We start from the raw sequence: 18,734 nt of genomic DNA, 5'->3' as shown, positions 1-18,734 counted from the left end.
TTTTTTTTTTTAAAGGAAGTTGTTGATCAGCAAGTAGGTGAGATTTCCCTGACTGCTTGGTAATAATAAAGAATTAGCCATACAGATAAACTGGAGTTTTTAATAAATATAAAAAATAATTTTTAGATTGCGGTTAAGTAATTTTCAACCATGCCTATTTCTTTTGTGATAGTGCTTAAATAGCCTAAACTACCTACAAATTTGAAAATATTTTCTGAAACACACTGCCAGGAAATGAAAACGATTTCTATAGTTTTTAAAAGAGGATACTTGTATTCAAGCATTATTTGTGTCTGAGAATTCTATTTCCAAAGTGCAAATACAACTTACTTTCTGTATGGAATTTTAAAAAATAAATTTGTATTTCATGTAAATTTCATTAGGCATGAGAGCTGATTTCAAGAATGGACTACAAATACCTAACCTTAGATCTTTCAAAACAGCAAACTACCATAAACAGTATTTAATATTAAACATTATATACCTATCAAAGATTTGAAGCTAACGCCATAAATGTGTAAATTTAACTAGTTTTAAAGTCAAACAAGTATGTGAGGGAAAAAATTTAATACAACAGCATTAGTAACTATCTTTATTCTCAAGTTGATAAAAGCATTTAACATTTTATAGTATAAACAAATTAAGTGCTATGCATTTTGCTTATAAAGTGACATATTTCCAAGCATTATATAATTTGTACAAAAGGTAAATTTTCAAATAAAACTTTGGTTAGTAGAACTGATAATGTACTGTCAAATCCATTTTCCAAAGTTAAGAAAAAAAAATTCACTAACAGTATTTCTTGTACAACTCAAGCTTTTTACTATTTAGTAAGAAGGGAAATGTTACATAATTGCTTTTAGTTTTCAGGTTTGGATCAGTCTTTATTCTCAATTATATGTGACTGAAGGATAGAGTACTATCACTTTTGAAAAGCATTATATAAAAATTACTTTTTATTTTTTAGAAAGGTCATCTATTTTTAGATTGCTACTTAGCTCCCATAACTACCAAGGTACCTCCTAAAAGTTACACTAGTGAGAGTCATTTCAAGCATTAGTATGTCCATTGGGTTAAGTCACTTCTAATTTTCCTTAGAAAAGTACTATCTAATAGCACTAGTGTTTACATACTATCTAAAGAAAAGAAAAACCAAAAAACAATCCCAATTAAATATAGCCCAAAACTTAATATTTTTTACATGTTCTATAGTGCATGGGTTTACCTTTATTTATAAGAAAGTAATATAAAACACTACTTAAATAAAAATAATCAGCTTAACCAAATTGACCACAAACTACAGATATTTTTCTATTAAATAATTTTCCAGTTCATAGAGCAATATTTACTCAAAAATATGATTATGAACTTAAATATCTCTTGTAGTGTTTAGCTGAACTGTACACTGGTACTCCTTTTAAAATTCTTTATGATTTAAAAATGCATGACTATATAATAACTCAAAAATGGAAAAATGAACCATCACTAAAATTCACTGAAGACTAATATTCTTTTATGGAAACACTTTATAAACATTTAAAAATTCTATTTTAAATTATTTTAATTTGGCTTTTTTGAAGTAAATAAGTTTTTCATTTCAATTATTTAATAATACTTAAAAACTAGTTTAAACAAAGCTATAACCAAGGAGAACTGGTAAGGCATTCCTCACTTACAATGTCTCAAGTGCCACACACATATCACAAAAAAGAACTTACACAGTTGAGCAGATTATAGATGAAGTCTAAAAGTTTATACAAAGCTAACTGCCTCCCTTCTGCTCCATTTATTTTAATTTGATCTTGGCTGTATGTATTGTCCTTCTGCAATCACTGTGTCACATTTATCAGTTTTCTAAGTGTTCCAATTACTGACATGTAATATCTCTTGTTTTAAACAGGCTTATAACATCTGTGAACATTCAACCATTTTTTTCATTACATATGACACTGTATATCCTACATTTTTCTCACAAAATGCTCACTTTCCTGAGCTATATTAAACACCTTATAACAGGTGTATGTATAACTGAAGACCCTAAAAATGTCAAGTTTACATTTTTAAAAAAATGCATAGAGAACATAACATTTCAAGAAACCTATTGGCATTCACTTATTGGATATTATATAGGTTTTTTGTTTCCATCAGACTATGAACTGTTTAGTCTCTATAACTATTTTAAAATATGAAATCACCTTTTTCTTTTACTTTTCAGACATTTGATCGCTACTAAGCTAAACAAACAAATGGTGTTTTCTGGCCTAGACTGAGTCATTATGTCTTCCAATAAACTATCCTTATATATATTCATTGGAAATAGCAAATTCTGGTGCCTCAAAATAGAATTATATCAGAACTACAGCAAATAAAATTTTATTACAATGTATTTGCTTGAAGTTAAGGTACTATCTGACATGCCCTATATAACTTCATCCTTACCAAGTGGGCATCATGTCTGGAAACCACACCCTTCCAAGGTGCTTAGACACCTCCCAATGAATCTGTTCCAAACTATACTTTTGGTCAGGAATTAGTACTTCTTCCATAATGGACAACTGAGACAAACGGCCACCACACATCTTCACAAACTCAACAAAGGCACTACATGAGACTTCACATTCCCCTAGTCCAATAGCTGACAAGTTTTTACAACGTTCTGCAATGCGAATTAACTCTTCATCAAGTGGCCGTAATCCATTAGCGCACACTACTAGTTCAACTAGTCTAGGGCATGTCATTCCCACACGGCCAAGCACATCTTTGCTTACTGATCTCCCAAAGTAAAGATGAGTCGCAGGTATTTCATAACGAAAGAATGGGTCAAATTCCTCTTCATATAAAAAAAAATACATAACTAAGTTCACTTTCGGTGAATGTTTGATGAAAGCATCCCAACTGCTCTTCTGTATAGTATGGAAGTGTGTCTGTCCAGGATTCTCACTGACTACATCAATACGCAAATGTTCTAATCGAACATGTTTTTCAGAAGACAGAGCAAGTAGCAATTCATCACTTAGTAAGTGGTAGTTCAGAGCCAGTTCTCGTAAGCCATGACACTGATCAGCCACACAAAGAATACCTTAGGAAAAAGACACAGTAATTAGAAGTTTTTATATAAGTTCTGTTTAAAAAATTTAATCAAGTACAGATACCACAAAAATACAATTTAAAATTTAGCTGTATAGTGCAATTAGAAGGTAACAAACATTACTAATTCTGTCTATAAGTAAATGAAATTTTAAATCATAATGGAGCTCATTTTTAACACAGGTAAATGTATTAATAGTATCTTTTTAAAAATCAACCATGACTAAGATTTATGCTAGTAGTGCATATATAGTGCCATATTTTAAGAAAAATGCTACGAACAATAAATATACACTTAAAAAATTATCATGAAGGCTAAATTATATTTTTTAATTCAAGACTTAATTCTAATAAAAAGGACAAAATATACACAAAACTATGACTTATGCAACAAATAATTATGAACCTTAAAAAAATCCAACAAATCAATAGTGCTTAACTGCTAACAGTATATCAAATTTTGGGGGTGGGGTGGGGAGACAGAGTGGTGGTCTCAAGTGCCTGCCTGGCAAGCGCAAGGACCTGGGTTTGATCCCCAGGACCACATGCTCATGCCAGCCCTAGAACCCCAGGTACACCATGCCGGGTACCAAAATCAGGCACGGTGGTGCACATCTGTAAACCCAGCAGCTGGGGAGGGTGAGACAAGGGTATCACTATGAGTCAGAACTGCGTAGTGAGACCCTGTACCAAATTAATAAACAAGTAAGATTAAAGAAAAGTATAAAAAGTCAATAAACACACAAAAAGATAATAGTTATTAAGGAAATATAAATCGAAACCACAATGAGGGCCAGGGAGATGGCTCAGTGGAATAAGCACTTCCCTGGCAAGCACAAGGACCTGAGTTCAATCCCGGGTTCCACCAAAAAAAACAAAACAAAAAAACCCACAATGAGACACTTATACCCACCAAGATGGCTATTAAAAGAAAGTTAGAATATGGAAAAGGAATGTAAAATGAGAAGCTGCTTTGGAAAATAATCTGGTAGTCTCTCAAATGAGAACGCTGTTACTGTATGATCCAGCAATTCCATTACCAGACATACATCTAGACAAATGAAACATATCCATACAAAAATTGGTACATGAAGGTTCACTTGAGCATTACTCAATACAGCCAAACCAAATACATACTATCCAATCAAAAGATAAATACTGTATAGCTATACATAGTACTCAAAACAAGATTACTCAGCAATAAAAAGATACTCAGTTCTACTTCATGACACAACATATGATCCTTGAAAATATGCACTTCATGACACAACATATGATCCTTGAAAATATGCTAGTGAAGGAAACCCAGACACAAAAGGTCATATATATAAAATACATGGACTAGGCAAGTCTACAGAGACAGAAAATGAATTGAGACTAGCTGTGAAAGTGGTCTTAGGGCTTGACAGTAGAAGAGCATGTGGTTTCTTACCAGAATAATAGTCTAAAGTTCCATGATAGTAATGCATTGATTTGTCAATATACCAAATCAAATGATGACTGTATAGTAAGTGAATTACATCTCAATACAACTGTTAAGAGACAAGTAAATCACTGGTAGTGTAAATACATACAACTGACTTATGACCTACATGACAAAAAAACCAGCAAAGACGATCAAAAATATTTGGATACTTTGACCTACAAATATTTTTGGTCAGTGTCATCCTTATCTGTGGTTTGACTTATATTCTGTGTGTTAATAGTTTCTAAATTATGTTCTCTTGAATTCCACAACTATGTGCTAGATAGCTGAGGGTTCAGTGTGCTAGAATGTCCATTTCTTAAGACTTTTTCATAAATTCATAGAGGCAAATTGCTACATGACAAAATAGTCGATTACTCTTTTTAAAATAAAGCAAAAAAAAAAAAAAGAAACAAGTGGCATCTAAGCTTAAAACACTATGATGCAAATGTTTACAAAAAAGATAGAATATTAAATAAACATTCCTTAGTTCCTCTGACATTAATGAGTATCTTATATAATGAGTAATGGTGCTAAGAGGTAAAGCTACAATAGGGACTAATTATCCTTATCCTAATACGAAGCTGTAAATAATTTAACAAGGATGTGATTGATGAACTTATTACAAGGGAATCAGGGAAGACAGCCCAGAACAAATATAAGACCTCCAAATTTTTTTTTTTTTTTTTTTTTTTTATTTTTTTTAGCAAAGGGTCTATAGGGTGTTCAGGGTCTCACTACTAGATCAGACTTGTAGTGATCCGCCTGTTTACAGCCTACCAAGTGCTGGGACTACAGGTGCGCACACCATACCAAATCTTAATTGCCCTCTCAGGGCACCCTGGGCGCAGGGCCGGCAAGGCAGGCCCAGGGATTGAACCCCTGGCCCCTGCGCCTGCTGGCAAGCACTTTAATCCGCTGAGCTATTTGGCTGGCCCCAACCTCCAAAATCAGAATGAAGGTAAGATACATACAGTGGAAAAGGAACAAAATACTATTTCCTGTGTGGACACTGACATAGAAATGAATACAAGCATTCCAATGAATGAAAGAGGTCAAAACACAGTATCCAAGTAAACTACCAAAAGATGCAGCCCAAAATTATAGGGAAAGGTAAAATCATACCAGACCTTGTAACTCTAGGTATACAGAGAATATAGTGACAAGTTTTAAAGCAAAATGAAGAAAATAAAAAGTTTAGAAAATTTTAGATTACATAGAAATCAGATTACATAAGAATAAGGCTACAAATGAGAAAATCTGTTAAGAGGGTACAAATTTATAGGGATCTGGTCTGTAGCAGTTATTCAGAATGGGGATGAAAAAAATTCAAAGCATATTTTGGTGATAGGGTAGGCAGACCTCAGTGACTGGAGGCATACAGAGAATATGGAGAGGCTCAATCAAGGACGTCTGTCATGTTCCCTACAGCTAGATGGACAGTGTATTTCCTGAGTCAACCTTAAAGGAAGAACAAGATTTAAAAAGGGCGATAGCAAAGTTCTTTAGTCTGAAGCACCAGTAAGACACTCAAGCATACTGGACTCTCAGCCATCTAACACATGGTTCTGAAATTCAAGAGAACCTACCCTAGAAGGTATTAATACACAGAATGTAAATCAAATCACAGATGAGGATGACAATGACCAGATTTCACAGAGCATAACTGAAAAGTAGCCAATACAGAGAGAGCACAGGGAAACACCAAAATTTAAGAAATGAAATGAAACCAGCAAAGGAAACAGCAAGAACAGAGAAGGAAGCAAAAATATCAGGAGAATAATATCAAGAAAGCCAACAGTCATTAGTTTCCAATGGTGCCTAGAGGTCCAGTTGTAACAACTATATTAAAAGGGAAAAAGGCTGACCGACTGTTCAGTAAAAAGCAGAAACAGAAACAGCCCACAATTCCAATTTGGAGGAAGAAACTGTCCAAATATTCAAAATATAAGATAGAATATGCATAAACAATGTATTTTAAGTTAAAACTCTTCTATAATTAAACTCTTCCATCAAAAAAAATTACAAAAATATTACACTTCTCTTTTCTTACTGAGCAACTGGTCCAACAGCCATCAGATGACAGTACATAAATTTACAGCATTAGAATAAATATGCATATTTAATAAAGTAAATGAACATAGATATCAGAATAAAGGGAAGAATGAGCTCACAGTTCTCAGGGAAACTAGAGACCCAGAGTTACCCTCTCCAACAGTGTGTAAACGATATGTTTAGAGTGCAATGAAAACACATAGCAAAATTATAGGGAAAAAACAAAAACAAACAAACAAAAAAACACACAGTAAGGGAGCTAAAGATGGAGGGGTGGTTAAAATAGGTTAACAGCTGAGCTGAATTTTGAAGGATGGACTGGAGTTAGCTAGATGAAGTTAGAAGTACTCCACAACATACAGTGTACTGAACACACACAAAGGTAAAAACTATAGTTCCCCAGGGCTCAAGTAGAATGATGAGTAGAAAACAAGATTAAAGAGATGGGTGGAGGTGAAAACAAAGGACTTTATACACTATGAAGCTATAAAGTATGGACCTTAATCTCATAACATATCTGTACAATATAGTAAAATGTGATCACCATCACATAAGAAGTGCTAAAGCAAAATGTCTTAATTTTCTTAATGTCTTACTTTAAAAGGGTACTTAATGATAAACAGGGACAACTAGGAAAATACAACAAGACTAGTCATTTCCTATGTAGGACGTTTGGGACTATAAGTAACCTCCATCTAAGAAGTGATTTCCTTAGAAAACTCTGAGCTTTAGTTAATGGCAAGAAAGTAAAAAGGCTTATTAAACAGTAGAACCATAGACAGAAAGGTATGTCAGTAGTGAAAGTCCAAAAAACAAAAACAGAGAATAATATGAAAATCTCATTTTACATTTTTTTTGGGGTGGATGTGGGGGGCTGAAGGGGTTGGGGAATACTGGGGATCGAATCAGGACCTTTTGCTTGCTAGGCAGGGGATTATACTGGTGTTAGTTCCCTGGCCTGCACTTACTTTTAATATAATCCATCTGGAATTAATTTCAAAATGAATATAATAGCAGTTAAATTCTATGGAAGAGAAGTGGCAAAGAGCTCTTATAATACTACTCTCCATGTGATGGCCTCTTGGTTCCAAAGTTCAACTTAAAAAAAGCACTTGCTTGTAAAATATAAGACAACCACTAAGTGAAACTCTTCTCCTTCTGTATGTAAAGTAAAAAGAAAAGCAATCATGTGATTGCTATGACTTAAAACTTACCGTTAGTTCAACTACAATTAGAGAAAATGCCGTTTTACATCAAGAGGGACATCAAGCAAATCTCAGACCCTTTCTTACAAAAATTTATTCATTTTATCAAATAAGATGATAAGAAAATAAACTTATAGGCCAGTAGCACAAAATTTATACTACTGTATTATGACATTAAAAATATATTTATGCAGAAGAAAGGAAACAGTCCTATTAACCCACCTACATAGAAGTGGGTTAAAAGAACTACTAAAACCATTAGTCATGGTTTTTCTGTAATCTGATGAACAAATCAATAGTTTACTGTCAATACAGTCAATGTATTTACATATACATTGTAAAGTCCTTTGTTTTCACCTCTACCCATCTCTTTAATCTTGTTTTCTACTCATCATTCTACTTGAGCCCTGGGGAACTATAGTTTTTACCTTTGTGTGTGTTCAGTACACTGTATGCTGTGGAGTATTTCTAACTTCATCTAGCTAACTCCAGTTCATCCTTCAAAATTCAGCTCAGCTGTTAACCTATTTTAACCACCCCTCCATCTTTAGCTCCCTTACTGTGTGTTTTCACTGCACTCTAAACATATCATTTACACACTGTTGGAGAGAGTAACTCTTTGGGCAAAAAAACAAAAACAAAAACAAAAACAAAAACAAAAACAAAACATACCTGCTGGAGAAACATGAGGACAGCTGCTCATTTTTAGCAACTTCAGAGTATCACTGTTGTTGGCCACTAGTACTTTGAGGGATGGATCATCTACTGGAGTATCATCTATCTTAAGCGAGGACAGGGATTTGGAGTTTACAAACACAACTGTCAGTGCAGAGATAAAGTGAGACTGAAAAGCAAAAAGGTTAAGACACTGTTTTAAATTTCAGAAATAACTCAGGGGTTTTCAGATAACATGAGATATGGTTCACTTGAATCCTAATGGTGTACTTCAAAAATTAAAGAACTAGCACCACTGTGCTCTGTTATTGCATATAAGGTTTAAAAACAAAAAAGCTATTAGCTGTTATCTTTTTTCTTTTGCGGAACTAGAGATTGAACTCAGGCCCTTGCACTTGCCAGGGAAGCACTTATTCCACTGAGCCATCCCCTGGCCCTATTAGCTGTTATCTTTGTGAGAGAACATTTTTTCTTGTAATTTTCTTTTAAAAAACTTGTATTTATTTATTTTGGTACAGGGTCTCACTATGCAGCTCAGACTCACAGTGATCCTCCTGTCTCAGCCTCCCGAGTTCAGATTACAGGCGTGTGCCACCATGCCTGGTTTCGGCTGGCATGGTACACCTCAGGTTCCAGGGCCGGCAAGGCACGCAATACTAGGGATCAAAGCCAGGTCCTTGTGCTTGCCAGGTAGGCGCTTAGACTGCTGAGCTATCTCCCCAGCCCAAGAGGAATCTTTTTACCCATAGGTGAATATCAAGCCTTCAGAAGTCTCTAACTCACAGTAACCAGTGGTAAATAAAGTTAGTCTGGAAACCTGTAGGAGGAGAATATCTTTCTGATACTTTCCTTCACCATATCTAGTAACCTTACTCATGTTTTGTGCCACAGAACTGCATAAAATGATTGCCTTAAAATAGCACTAGTGAGTGGGGTGTGGTGACACAGGTGTATAATCTCAGTGCTCAGAGAAGGCTGAGCAGAAGGATGCCATGAATTCAAGGCCAGGCTGAAGTACATAGCAAGATCCTGACTCAAAAAAAAAAAGCAGAATTACAGGCACAATCATTAAAAAATCAGTAATGATCCATTGAAAATCTATTAACTAATCTGAAACATGGCAGCGTATAATAAAATATGGTTCCAAAATGACCAACATTATACTTAAAAAAATTTCAAATGTAAAACTCTCTCAAACATGTTAAAATTTTCAAGGCTTGCTTTTGATTTTAATGTACCTTGCTACAAATATACCAATGAGTATCTTTCAATGTACTATATACATGTTAAGCATCTGACGGACTGTAATCAATAGGGACCACTGTAGGGAAAAAAGAATTACAGCATATTCATATAAAGTATATAATTTAGAATCAGAGGTGAAATAAGCTATAGCCAATGCACAATCTGGAAGGGTAAGGAAAGAAAGACTAATACATGCTCCAACACATTTCTCTATATAACCAACCTCAGCTTTATATTCTCTACAACAGGACCAAAGGTTGAAGGCAAGTTAACAGATAAGAACTACGATAAATTCTACCTTCTTTATTTTTTTTATTTTTTTATTTTTTTTGCGGAACTGGGGATTGAACTCAGACCCTTGAGCTTGCCAGGAAAGCCCTTATTCTACCGAGACATCTCCCTGGCCACGATAAATTCTACTGTCTTAGTCACATTCCCTACTGTTGTCTCCCTCAACCCTGACTGTGATTAACTGGCTAATGATTTAAATTTGATTAAATAACTTTACTTAAATGTTAACATGTTTCTCATAATATTTTCAGATCAAACTCAACTACTGTGCAATCACATTTCTTTACTATGCATGTCTGTATGTTTTAACTATGATCAAGTAACTTCTTCTATGGTCAAATACATTTCTTGTTATCTTTACTTTCCTTGGGATTTCCAAAATATAATACCTAGTTCAGTCTTTTCTATAAAACCCTTAATAGGAAAAGGACAAAATTAAGCATACTAGATCTATTTAATAAGAAGCAATCATAGCTGTATCAATGGCTTTCAAGTAGCACTAGATTTATGCAGTAATAACCCCAGATAAATCCAGAAACTATGATCAACATACTCTTTAAAATAGTATCTTTTATATAAAGCATACATGTAAGTATATGAATTTATCAGCTACACAGGCACACAGAAAAATTAACCTGTAACATTTCATTTCCCATATAAAGTTTGAGGAGGGTGTACTGTATTGTATAAACTAGTAACTTAGGCATCTTTATCAACTGCCTTATTTTTCTAACTTAAGAGGATATTGTGGTTGTGAAAGACTATATGTACCGAACCACATTCAAACTTATATATGAAAGTGAACAGTTAACTCTCCACATATATGGCTGTTCTGTTTTCTGATGCACCTCTCAACGTTACTTAAATTACTTTAGCTCTTCTAGAGAATCATCTCAAAATTCACTTAATCTCTTAAGCTTCCCAATCGCAAAGCATTGTTTTTAAAAATATGGTTTCTCAACATTTTAAACTATAATTTGTTTTCCATTATTTTTACTACTTTTCTTTTACTCCCAATAGAGTAAGTATATAGGCTTTCACGAATTTTTCAGTAACAGCCAATAAAACAAAACCAGGAGATACCTTTGGTAAGTCCATAAAGCTTGGCCGAGCAGTTGAAATAAGTCCAAGTGTTTTTAAAGAGCAATTCACAAGCTGTGATAATATATCACAAGCTGCTTCAGCTGATTCTTTGCTGCTGTCCACCTTAATAAAGAAAAGATCTTTTATCCATGCATATATTTATACTTCTCTGTGCATATCTTAATTTTTAAAAAGAAAGTTATTAGTTTATTGCATTACAAATGTAAAGAAATTTACCCTTTCAATTAACCACTCTCCCCTACAACTTCAGGCTAATAAATGCAATTTTTAAGACAGCAGTCATTACAATCTTCTATTTAGTGCTGATTAAATCAAACTGATTATAAACCAATGGAATAATAAACTACGGTCTTTGAAAAGCAGTTACATATTTGCAGATCAAATAATACATGTAAGTACAGTATCTCAGTATCTATGGCAAACATTTCAAGGCAGCAGAAACTAATGACTACTCAGAATGTTCAGATGAGCCAAACTTGGAATTCATTAATATTCTCAATGGAATGATGTATATAAAGTAAAATAAGATCCCACAACTCTGGGTAATTGAGCCCAACCTGAGCAACTTAGCAAGACACTGTCTCAAAATAAAAAAGAGCGAGATATGCAGCTTGTGCAAAGGCCCTGTTTTCAATCCTAGTACTATAAAAGTAAAAAAAAAAACTAATAATTAATTAAAATGGTGCTTAATCAAGCAGGGAAATCCGACCCAAGAGAGGTAGCTATTCTCATATTCATCTGCCTAGATATTAACACATTTCCTGGAAGGATGATATTACCAGAGGTACATAAAATAATTTTGAAAAAATGCTCCAGGAGGGGTTTTAAAAGTTACTTGTGGGCTGGGGAGATAGCTCAGAGGTCTAAGCAGGGTTCATTCCCCAGTACCGCATGCTGTGCTGGCCCCAGAACCACAGGTGTGCCATGCTGGCCACTGACACTGGACATGGTGGCACACACCTATAATCCCAGGCTGAGACAGGAAGATCACTATGAGTCTAAGCTGTGTGACACCCTGTGCCAAATAAACAAACAAACAAACAATAAATAAATAAATAAAAGATTTTTTTTTTTTTTTGAAGTCATTTGTTCCCTGGGCTAAAAAAGTACCTTGAAACAACAGTTCAAAGTAACATCATTATTCTAATTTCCGGATTCATGTATATGACTTTATTCCAATACTGCTTAAAAGCTGGTATAAAACACAAATTTATATTAAATCTAATACACTAATTTATATTGCAATTTCAGAGGTATTTATAATAACTACCCTTCAGTTAAGTTTCTTTACATCAGTGGTTCTCTAAGCACAGTTCCCAAACAAAAGCATCAACACGACCTGAGAACTTAAGATGTGCACACTATTGTCCCCAACCCAGACCATCTGAATCAGAAACTCTGTGGATGAGACCAGTGAACTTGGTTGTTTCAAGCCCTCCATGAATACTTGCACATAAACTTTGAGAAACACCATTCTAAGACTAGTAACTGATTACAAGCCAAATCTACAGTTAGTGATGACTTAAATATTTTGGAGAACTGAGAAGAGTTCTCTGACGTCTCTTTTCTAATGTATAAATCAGAAATTATTTCCTCAGGAAAACACAACCCTGATAAAAATGTTAAATGTACAGCCGAAATGATTTTATAAGGGTTACACAAGTTGGATACACCTAAATTGGGTCACAGGTCTGTGAAAGAATAAAACTGGCCCAGCCAATCTACTGTACTGAATTGATCTTTAAGATCTATCAAGTGAGTGTTTTATTTTTTTTAACATTTGCCATTAGAATACTCTTTGGCACCTCAAAGATGACTAAAACCAAAGGAAAAGCTCTTCCTCTAGGAAAGGGAAACAAGAGTTCCTGGATTTTTGTTCTCCCACCACTCTGGTACCTTTGCCCCTAGTTAAGATTGTTAGATAACATACAAGACACCCAATTAAATCTGAATTTTAGGTAAACAACAATTTTTTAATAATAAGTATATTTGAGGGCCAGGGAGATAGCTCAGCAGAATAAGCGCTTCCCTGGCAAGCACAAGGGCCTGAGTTCAATCCCCAGTTCCACTAAAAAAAAAATAGTAATAATAATAAGTATATTTCAAGCATAGAATATATCTATACCAAAACTTATCCATTAATTATCTGAATTTCAAATTTAAGTAGCGGCCTACATTTTTGCCTATTTTTCTAGGAAGAAGGCCACAATCTATCCAGCCATTCCTATTACCAAGTCCCTCCTTCTTGGAAACCTATGGGAGAATAAGCAAATAATCTCTACATAAGAAGAAATGGTCGAAGTATAGACCATATATAAGAAGTAAAGCCATGCTGTTATGTTGAGCTGTAGGGGACTCAGGTCAACAATTTCTGACATTGCCAATGAAGCGAAGACCCAATACTATTATGGACTATTGGACTCTTTTAGAATATTTTGCTGAGTTAACACATCTATAATATTCAAATAACAGAACTAAACAAAAAAAGGGAATAAAGATGAATGTCCATTTTGTATCTGTGTATTCAAAATGGTTAGGATAGATACAGTTACCTTCTCTTAATGAATAGAGGGATTTGTTCTAATAGTGTTTGTAAATAGGATATCATGTCCACATCTTGTACAGCAATTAACCACTAGGAAGAATGTATGCAATGTGTGAATTATTGAAACTGTCCTACCAATTTGGTTTGAAACTGTCTCATTGCTATTTGTTTCTCAATAAAATTATGGGGGAAAAAAAAAAGATGAAATGGCATTGTTAGAAGGAAGATGAGCCTTAGTTTGGTAAAAAGCTGCTTTAGTTATGATAAGAAGTTCTAGGTAAAGAAATCTGACCTAAGTAACTGGTACGATGGAGTAGGCATTCATGCAGTGCCACTTTCCAACAATTATCAATTTTTTGCTACAAAAAAACTTAATTCAGTGGTCTACGAAGCATGTCCGTATTTCATTATTCATGTCCAACACAGTATGAGAAGACTCAACACTCACTCCATTTTTTCTTCTAAGTAATCTGGACATCTCAAGGACTACCATATTTCATTTATCTTGGGGCCGGGGAAATGGCTCAGTGGAATAAGTGCTTGACTGGCAAGTTCAGGGGCCTTAGTTCAATCCCTGGTTCTGCCCACCCTCTCAAAAAAGGACATTTATCTCATCATTGCAAGATTTTCAAAATGTTCCTTCAAGCAAAGAAAAGTGAGCAGTTCTCTATGGCATTCTTCTACCTATTCTTTTCTACTTTTCTCTAAAATATATTCCTCTAAACCTTTTAACTAGTTTCTATACAACCTTTGTATCTGAAGATCTCATATATCAAAAAGCCAGAAAAATAAATAATACCCCCTATTAAATAGCAACTGCAGTTAAGTTATGCTCCATAGTACGGTACAGTAATATCCACAATCATAATCTCCAATTTTTATTATTTCACTGTATATTCCTTTTTCCTCAAATGTGTTTGCAATAATTCACTGTTCATTTGGAGCTTCGGTCAATGGTTGATACTTATTTAGTGGATACTTTTGTTCTTTTAAGAAATTACTAATAACGAAAATGGAGTCATTTAGTCCCAACAATTAATATAATTATTTGTGATGTGATGGCCTCTATAATATGTTAAATTTTAAATCTTTTAACAAGATCACAATGGGCCTTCTGAACCACCAGTGGGTCCAGCCAGCATAAGATGTTATGCATTTTCCTTTAGCCAAATATTTTGAAGATATGAGATGCACTGAGTAGGACATCAACAGCCACGAAAAATACTTTGCTTTTAAAAACAAGGGTGTAAAATATTACCTTGAAGCTGACATACTGTAGATGGTTTGAATGTCTTTTAATGATCTGTTTGATCAACTCTGGATGTGTAGCTTTCAAATATGATGTAGCTGGCTGATTCAGTTCAAATTCAAAACATCTCCACAAGTCAGGCATGTGAAATACCTGATTCCAGCTGCGGCAAACTTGTGAGGCATGAGCCCGGTCAAGAAGAGGCAAATATTTAAATACTTGGAGAATAATGTCCTGAAGGAGATTTCCCCAGTCACACGTCTGAGAATGCTCATTTGTAGTCCTCATTTTCTTCGATTTTTCTGTAGTACTCTCTTCAGAAGAATTATGGTCACTATCTCTTCCTCGCTTCATCCTGTTCAGAGAAACATTACTTTTTTTACTTATTTTTTAAATAGAAGTAAATTCAAAATTCCTTTCATCACTGAGATGTCTATTTGTTGCACTTAAACCCAAACACGCACAGACTGCACTAATAACTCAAGAATACCAAAATAAAATATAGTGAAAACTACCTCTGGAAACTAAAGGTTATAGTCTGCTAACTAAAATGGATATAGAAAGGAACCTACAATGGTATCTTCTAAAGATTTGTAATAGTCATCTAAGCACATTTGAGGGGGGGTCTGTGTGTGTGGTACTGTTGATTGAATACAGAGATGCTCTACCACAGAGCTACATCTCCAGCACCTTATTTTGAGACAGAACTGGGCTAAGTTACCCTGGCAGGATTTGAACTTGTACTATTCTGGCTTCAGCCTCTGTCACTTCTGGGACTGCAGGTGTACACCACCAAGTACAGCTTATATTCGCATTCTAAAATGGATTCCTGCAAAACCTTCAAAGAGGATATGAATTAAGTAGCCAACAGATTTGCCGAAGTAGTCTTGATACCTGCTACCTGCCAGACATTTTCAATCTGTACTTAAAGTAGGCAAATCTTACATGGGGGTATAACCCAGTGCTAGAATGACAGGCCCCAGGTTCCACCTTTAGCATTTGCCAAAAGAGGAAAGGAGGAGAAAGGAGAAGGTCCATCAAATTATTGTAATAATTAACAATGGATGGTTACAGGTGCCTTTTTTCTTCCATTTTTATGTATTTGGTACAGGTCTCACTACGCAGCCCGGACTCATAGTGATCATCTTGTTTTCAGCCTCCCCAGATTACAGGCATGCACTACCACACCTCGACTCCTTCACCAGCTCAGCACGCCCCAGGGGCGGGGCCAGCACAGTGTATGGGACTGAGGATTGAACCCTGGTGCCTGTGCTTACCAAAGCAGGCACTTCTTACAGGTGTCTTTTTACCCCAATATGTGTTTTCTTTCTACATTTCATACATTCCTTTTAAAGGTAACTCACTATATTATATATCAAATAAAAGAGGTCCCATTTTGTTAGCTGGATAAGTACAATGGGTTCTAAATGAGTAGATACTCATTAATATGCATGGCCTGCCTTACTTTTGTTTAGAGAAAACAGGTCTGGCAGAGTGGTAGTTTGGACCTAGACTTGGAGTCATCATCTTCCAAGAAGGCTAGCTTATACCAACTAAGTTATGGCACATCAGCATGTAAGAATTTCTCATTCCTGTGTGGGATAAAGGATATCCCTGACTAAGCAAAGTATGTCCCTGCAGATTTTCTCCACCCAGTAGCTAGCATAACTTGTGAGGCAGCTCGACACTGAAGAGCAAAAGGCAGATGGCAGTCTAGGGGCCTTCACGCCATGAAGATCAGCCCAGTAGGTCTTAGCCTATGTCGATGCCTATTCCACAATGCTCCTACTTACTTCTAACTATGGCAATAAAGTGAATTAAGTGATGTATATATTATTATACAGTGGGAGAGAAACACAGAAGACTAAACAACAAGTAGTTTTTATGGAACACTAAAACATATCTTTCTAAAAGGAGACTTAAAAAAAACACGTTCAAAGAAAAGGTTGCATACAATTCTACAATGTAATCTGTAACATAAAAAAACCTCCTACAATATAATATTGTCCAACTAAAGTCAACACTTTGTCACCACAACCCATTTTTCTGCTTTATCTTGAAAGCTAACTTTACTTTTGGTATATATAACAGTCTGCTGCCCAGAGTTTACAGTTTCTCTTTTGATTACATAAAACTACATTGAATTCTGAGATACAGATTCAAAAAGAAAGCAAGCCGTCTTAATTGCTAATTTTATTATAGAATGCTGAATGCTTCTTTATGGAGACTTCTAAAATCAGAAATACTACATTTAAGCACAGATTAGTTCATTTTAATAAAGTATTTATGGATAGGTAAAAATAAAATGTCAGACTTATTCACAAAATAATAAAATTTGGTGGTCATAATACTGGGAATAGAACGTTTCATCTCTCACAGTCCTGTTTTAAGTAAAGTCTATTTCAATACCTTTCCAAATTCAAGAAAAAAAACTGTTTTGAGACAGAGTCTGCTATGCAATTTCTGCCTCACTTGTTCTAGTGCTGTGGCATGGGCCACTACATCTGGCCATGAAGTTGTTTTAAATATTTTTAACAGTATGTAATACTCGGATCAAGTATATCTTAATCTAAATAAAAGACTATATGACCACTTAGGTAAATTTTTAGTACTCACTAGTTTATGAACAATTGAATAAAAGTCTATGAATTGTGGTATATATATATATATATAGACACAATGTAGTCATACAGCATGGTAAACAACAGAAAACTGTAAGGCCAATGCCAATAAAAATGCCATCTGTACTCTCATTCATGAAAATTACATTAATGAGTGGACACCTAATAAAAGTTTTCATCAATTTTTTCAAGTTAGTCTCACTCATGCCAAAACTTCCAATACTTTCAAAAGCATGGATTTCATTAAATCTCTTTACACATAAAGCTTTATTGTACGGAAAATTCAATAATTCAGAGTATCCACTCACCTGCAAACAACTTAGATTTTTAAATGCAACTTTATCTCTTAGTTTTAGTCAAAGTGAAAACAGTTCTCATGCACAAACAGGAGAACGAGGACCAATCTGGACAGTAAGTGCCAATGAGACGCTCTTAAGCACTAAAAAGCCAGGTGGAGGGCTCTGGTAGTTTAATTTTCTGTAGTATTTCTGGGCCACAAGTAATGCAACTTCTTGAGTAAGAATTTTTCGTGATACGACCAGCAAATGCTCAAAGCAAGCTCATGAGGAAAAACTAGAACAACAGCACCACCAGGAGTTAGGGCGCTAACCCGACGATTCTGACTCTGAAAATCAACCCGATGTGCTGCTGAAGAACACAACACTTTCTTAGGTGGCCCTCAACATATCTGGTACCTATGTAGCAATTGTAAAAGCTCATTTGTACCAGCCCTAAAGATACTGCTTTGGCATAATAATTCCTTTATGTCCTTTGTGTGCCGCGCTTTAATACAAGGATTAAAGTGCGTTCTTTTACAACAGACTCTCAGAATGGTAAGGGGGAACACTAGCGAAAACCTGTCCAGAGTCGCGTACGGATAACTAGGAATGGATCCTATTTTGATACACAGTTCAAGAAGAATCGAAATCAGCATTTTTTACAAGAAAAAAATCTAAAAGATCTGGGTTACTACTCCCTTGGACACCTCTAACAACAAGCACCACCACCACCGACTCGAGCGCGCGTCTTGGCAAGGGACGCAGGTCCGTCACTGACCCGGCTGCTCCCCGATCTCCGCCTGCAGCTGTCCCTCAAAGCCCTGCTAAGCCCAAGGCAGGCGCCCAGCCGCCCATCACAAGTTGACCAAGTTTCCGTGCGGCCGCGCGGCGGGGCGTCCCCTCCCGCCCGCGCC

General features: G+C 35.3%; 1 protein-coding gene across 1 annotated transcript; it reads right to left on the bottom strand.

Annotated features, from left to right (window-relative positions):
* Positions 1 to 959: 959 nt before the first annotated feature.
* Positions 960 to 18,499, bottom strand: Fbxl3 (F-box and leucine rich repeat protein 3). The gene is made up of 5 exons (XM_004626279.2): positions 17,851 to 18,499; positions 14,931 to 15,276; positions 11,107 to 11,229; positions 8,485 to 8,656; positions 960 to 3,079 (listed from the first exon to the last, which is right to left on the bottom strand). Exons 2-5 carry the CDS (start codon positions 15,273 to 15,275, stop codon positions 2,436 to 2,438), a joined length of 1,284 nt encoding a protein of 427 aa, XP_004626336.1. The 5' UTR covers position 15,276; positions 17,851 to 18,499; the 3' UTR covers positions 960 to 2,435.
* Between the last annotated feature and the right edge of the window lie 235 nt (positions 18,500 to 18,734).

The sequence above is a fragment of the Octodon degus genome, unplaced genomic scaffold (assembly GCF_000260255.1).
Source record: "Octodon degus isolate 3935 unplaced genomic scaffold, OctDeg1.0 scaffold00013, whole genome shotgun sequence".
NCBI classification, from domain to species: domain Eukaryota; kingdom Metazoa; phylum Chordata; class Mammalia; order Rodentia; family Octodontidae; genus Octodon; species Octodon degus.
The sequence above is the reverse complement of the archived record's forward strand: the minus strand, read 5'-3'. Positions and strand labels throughout refer to the sequence as shown.

Coding starts and splice junctions, on each gene's coding strand:
- Fbxl3 (XM_004626279.2), bottom strand. CDS start 15,275: ATGAAGCGAGGAAGAGATAGTGACCATAATTCTTCTGAAGAGAGTACT. Junction 8,657..11,106: donor GCTTTATGGACTTACCAAAG/GTATCTCCTGGT, acceptor TTTGCTTTTCAG/TCTCACTTTATCTCTGCACT. Junction 3,080..8,484: donor TCCTCATGTTTCTCCAGCAG/GTATGTTTTGTT, acceptor CTTTTTCCTAAG/GTATTCTTTGTGTGGCTGAT.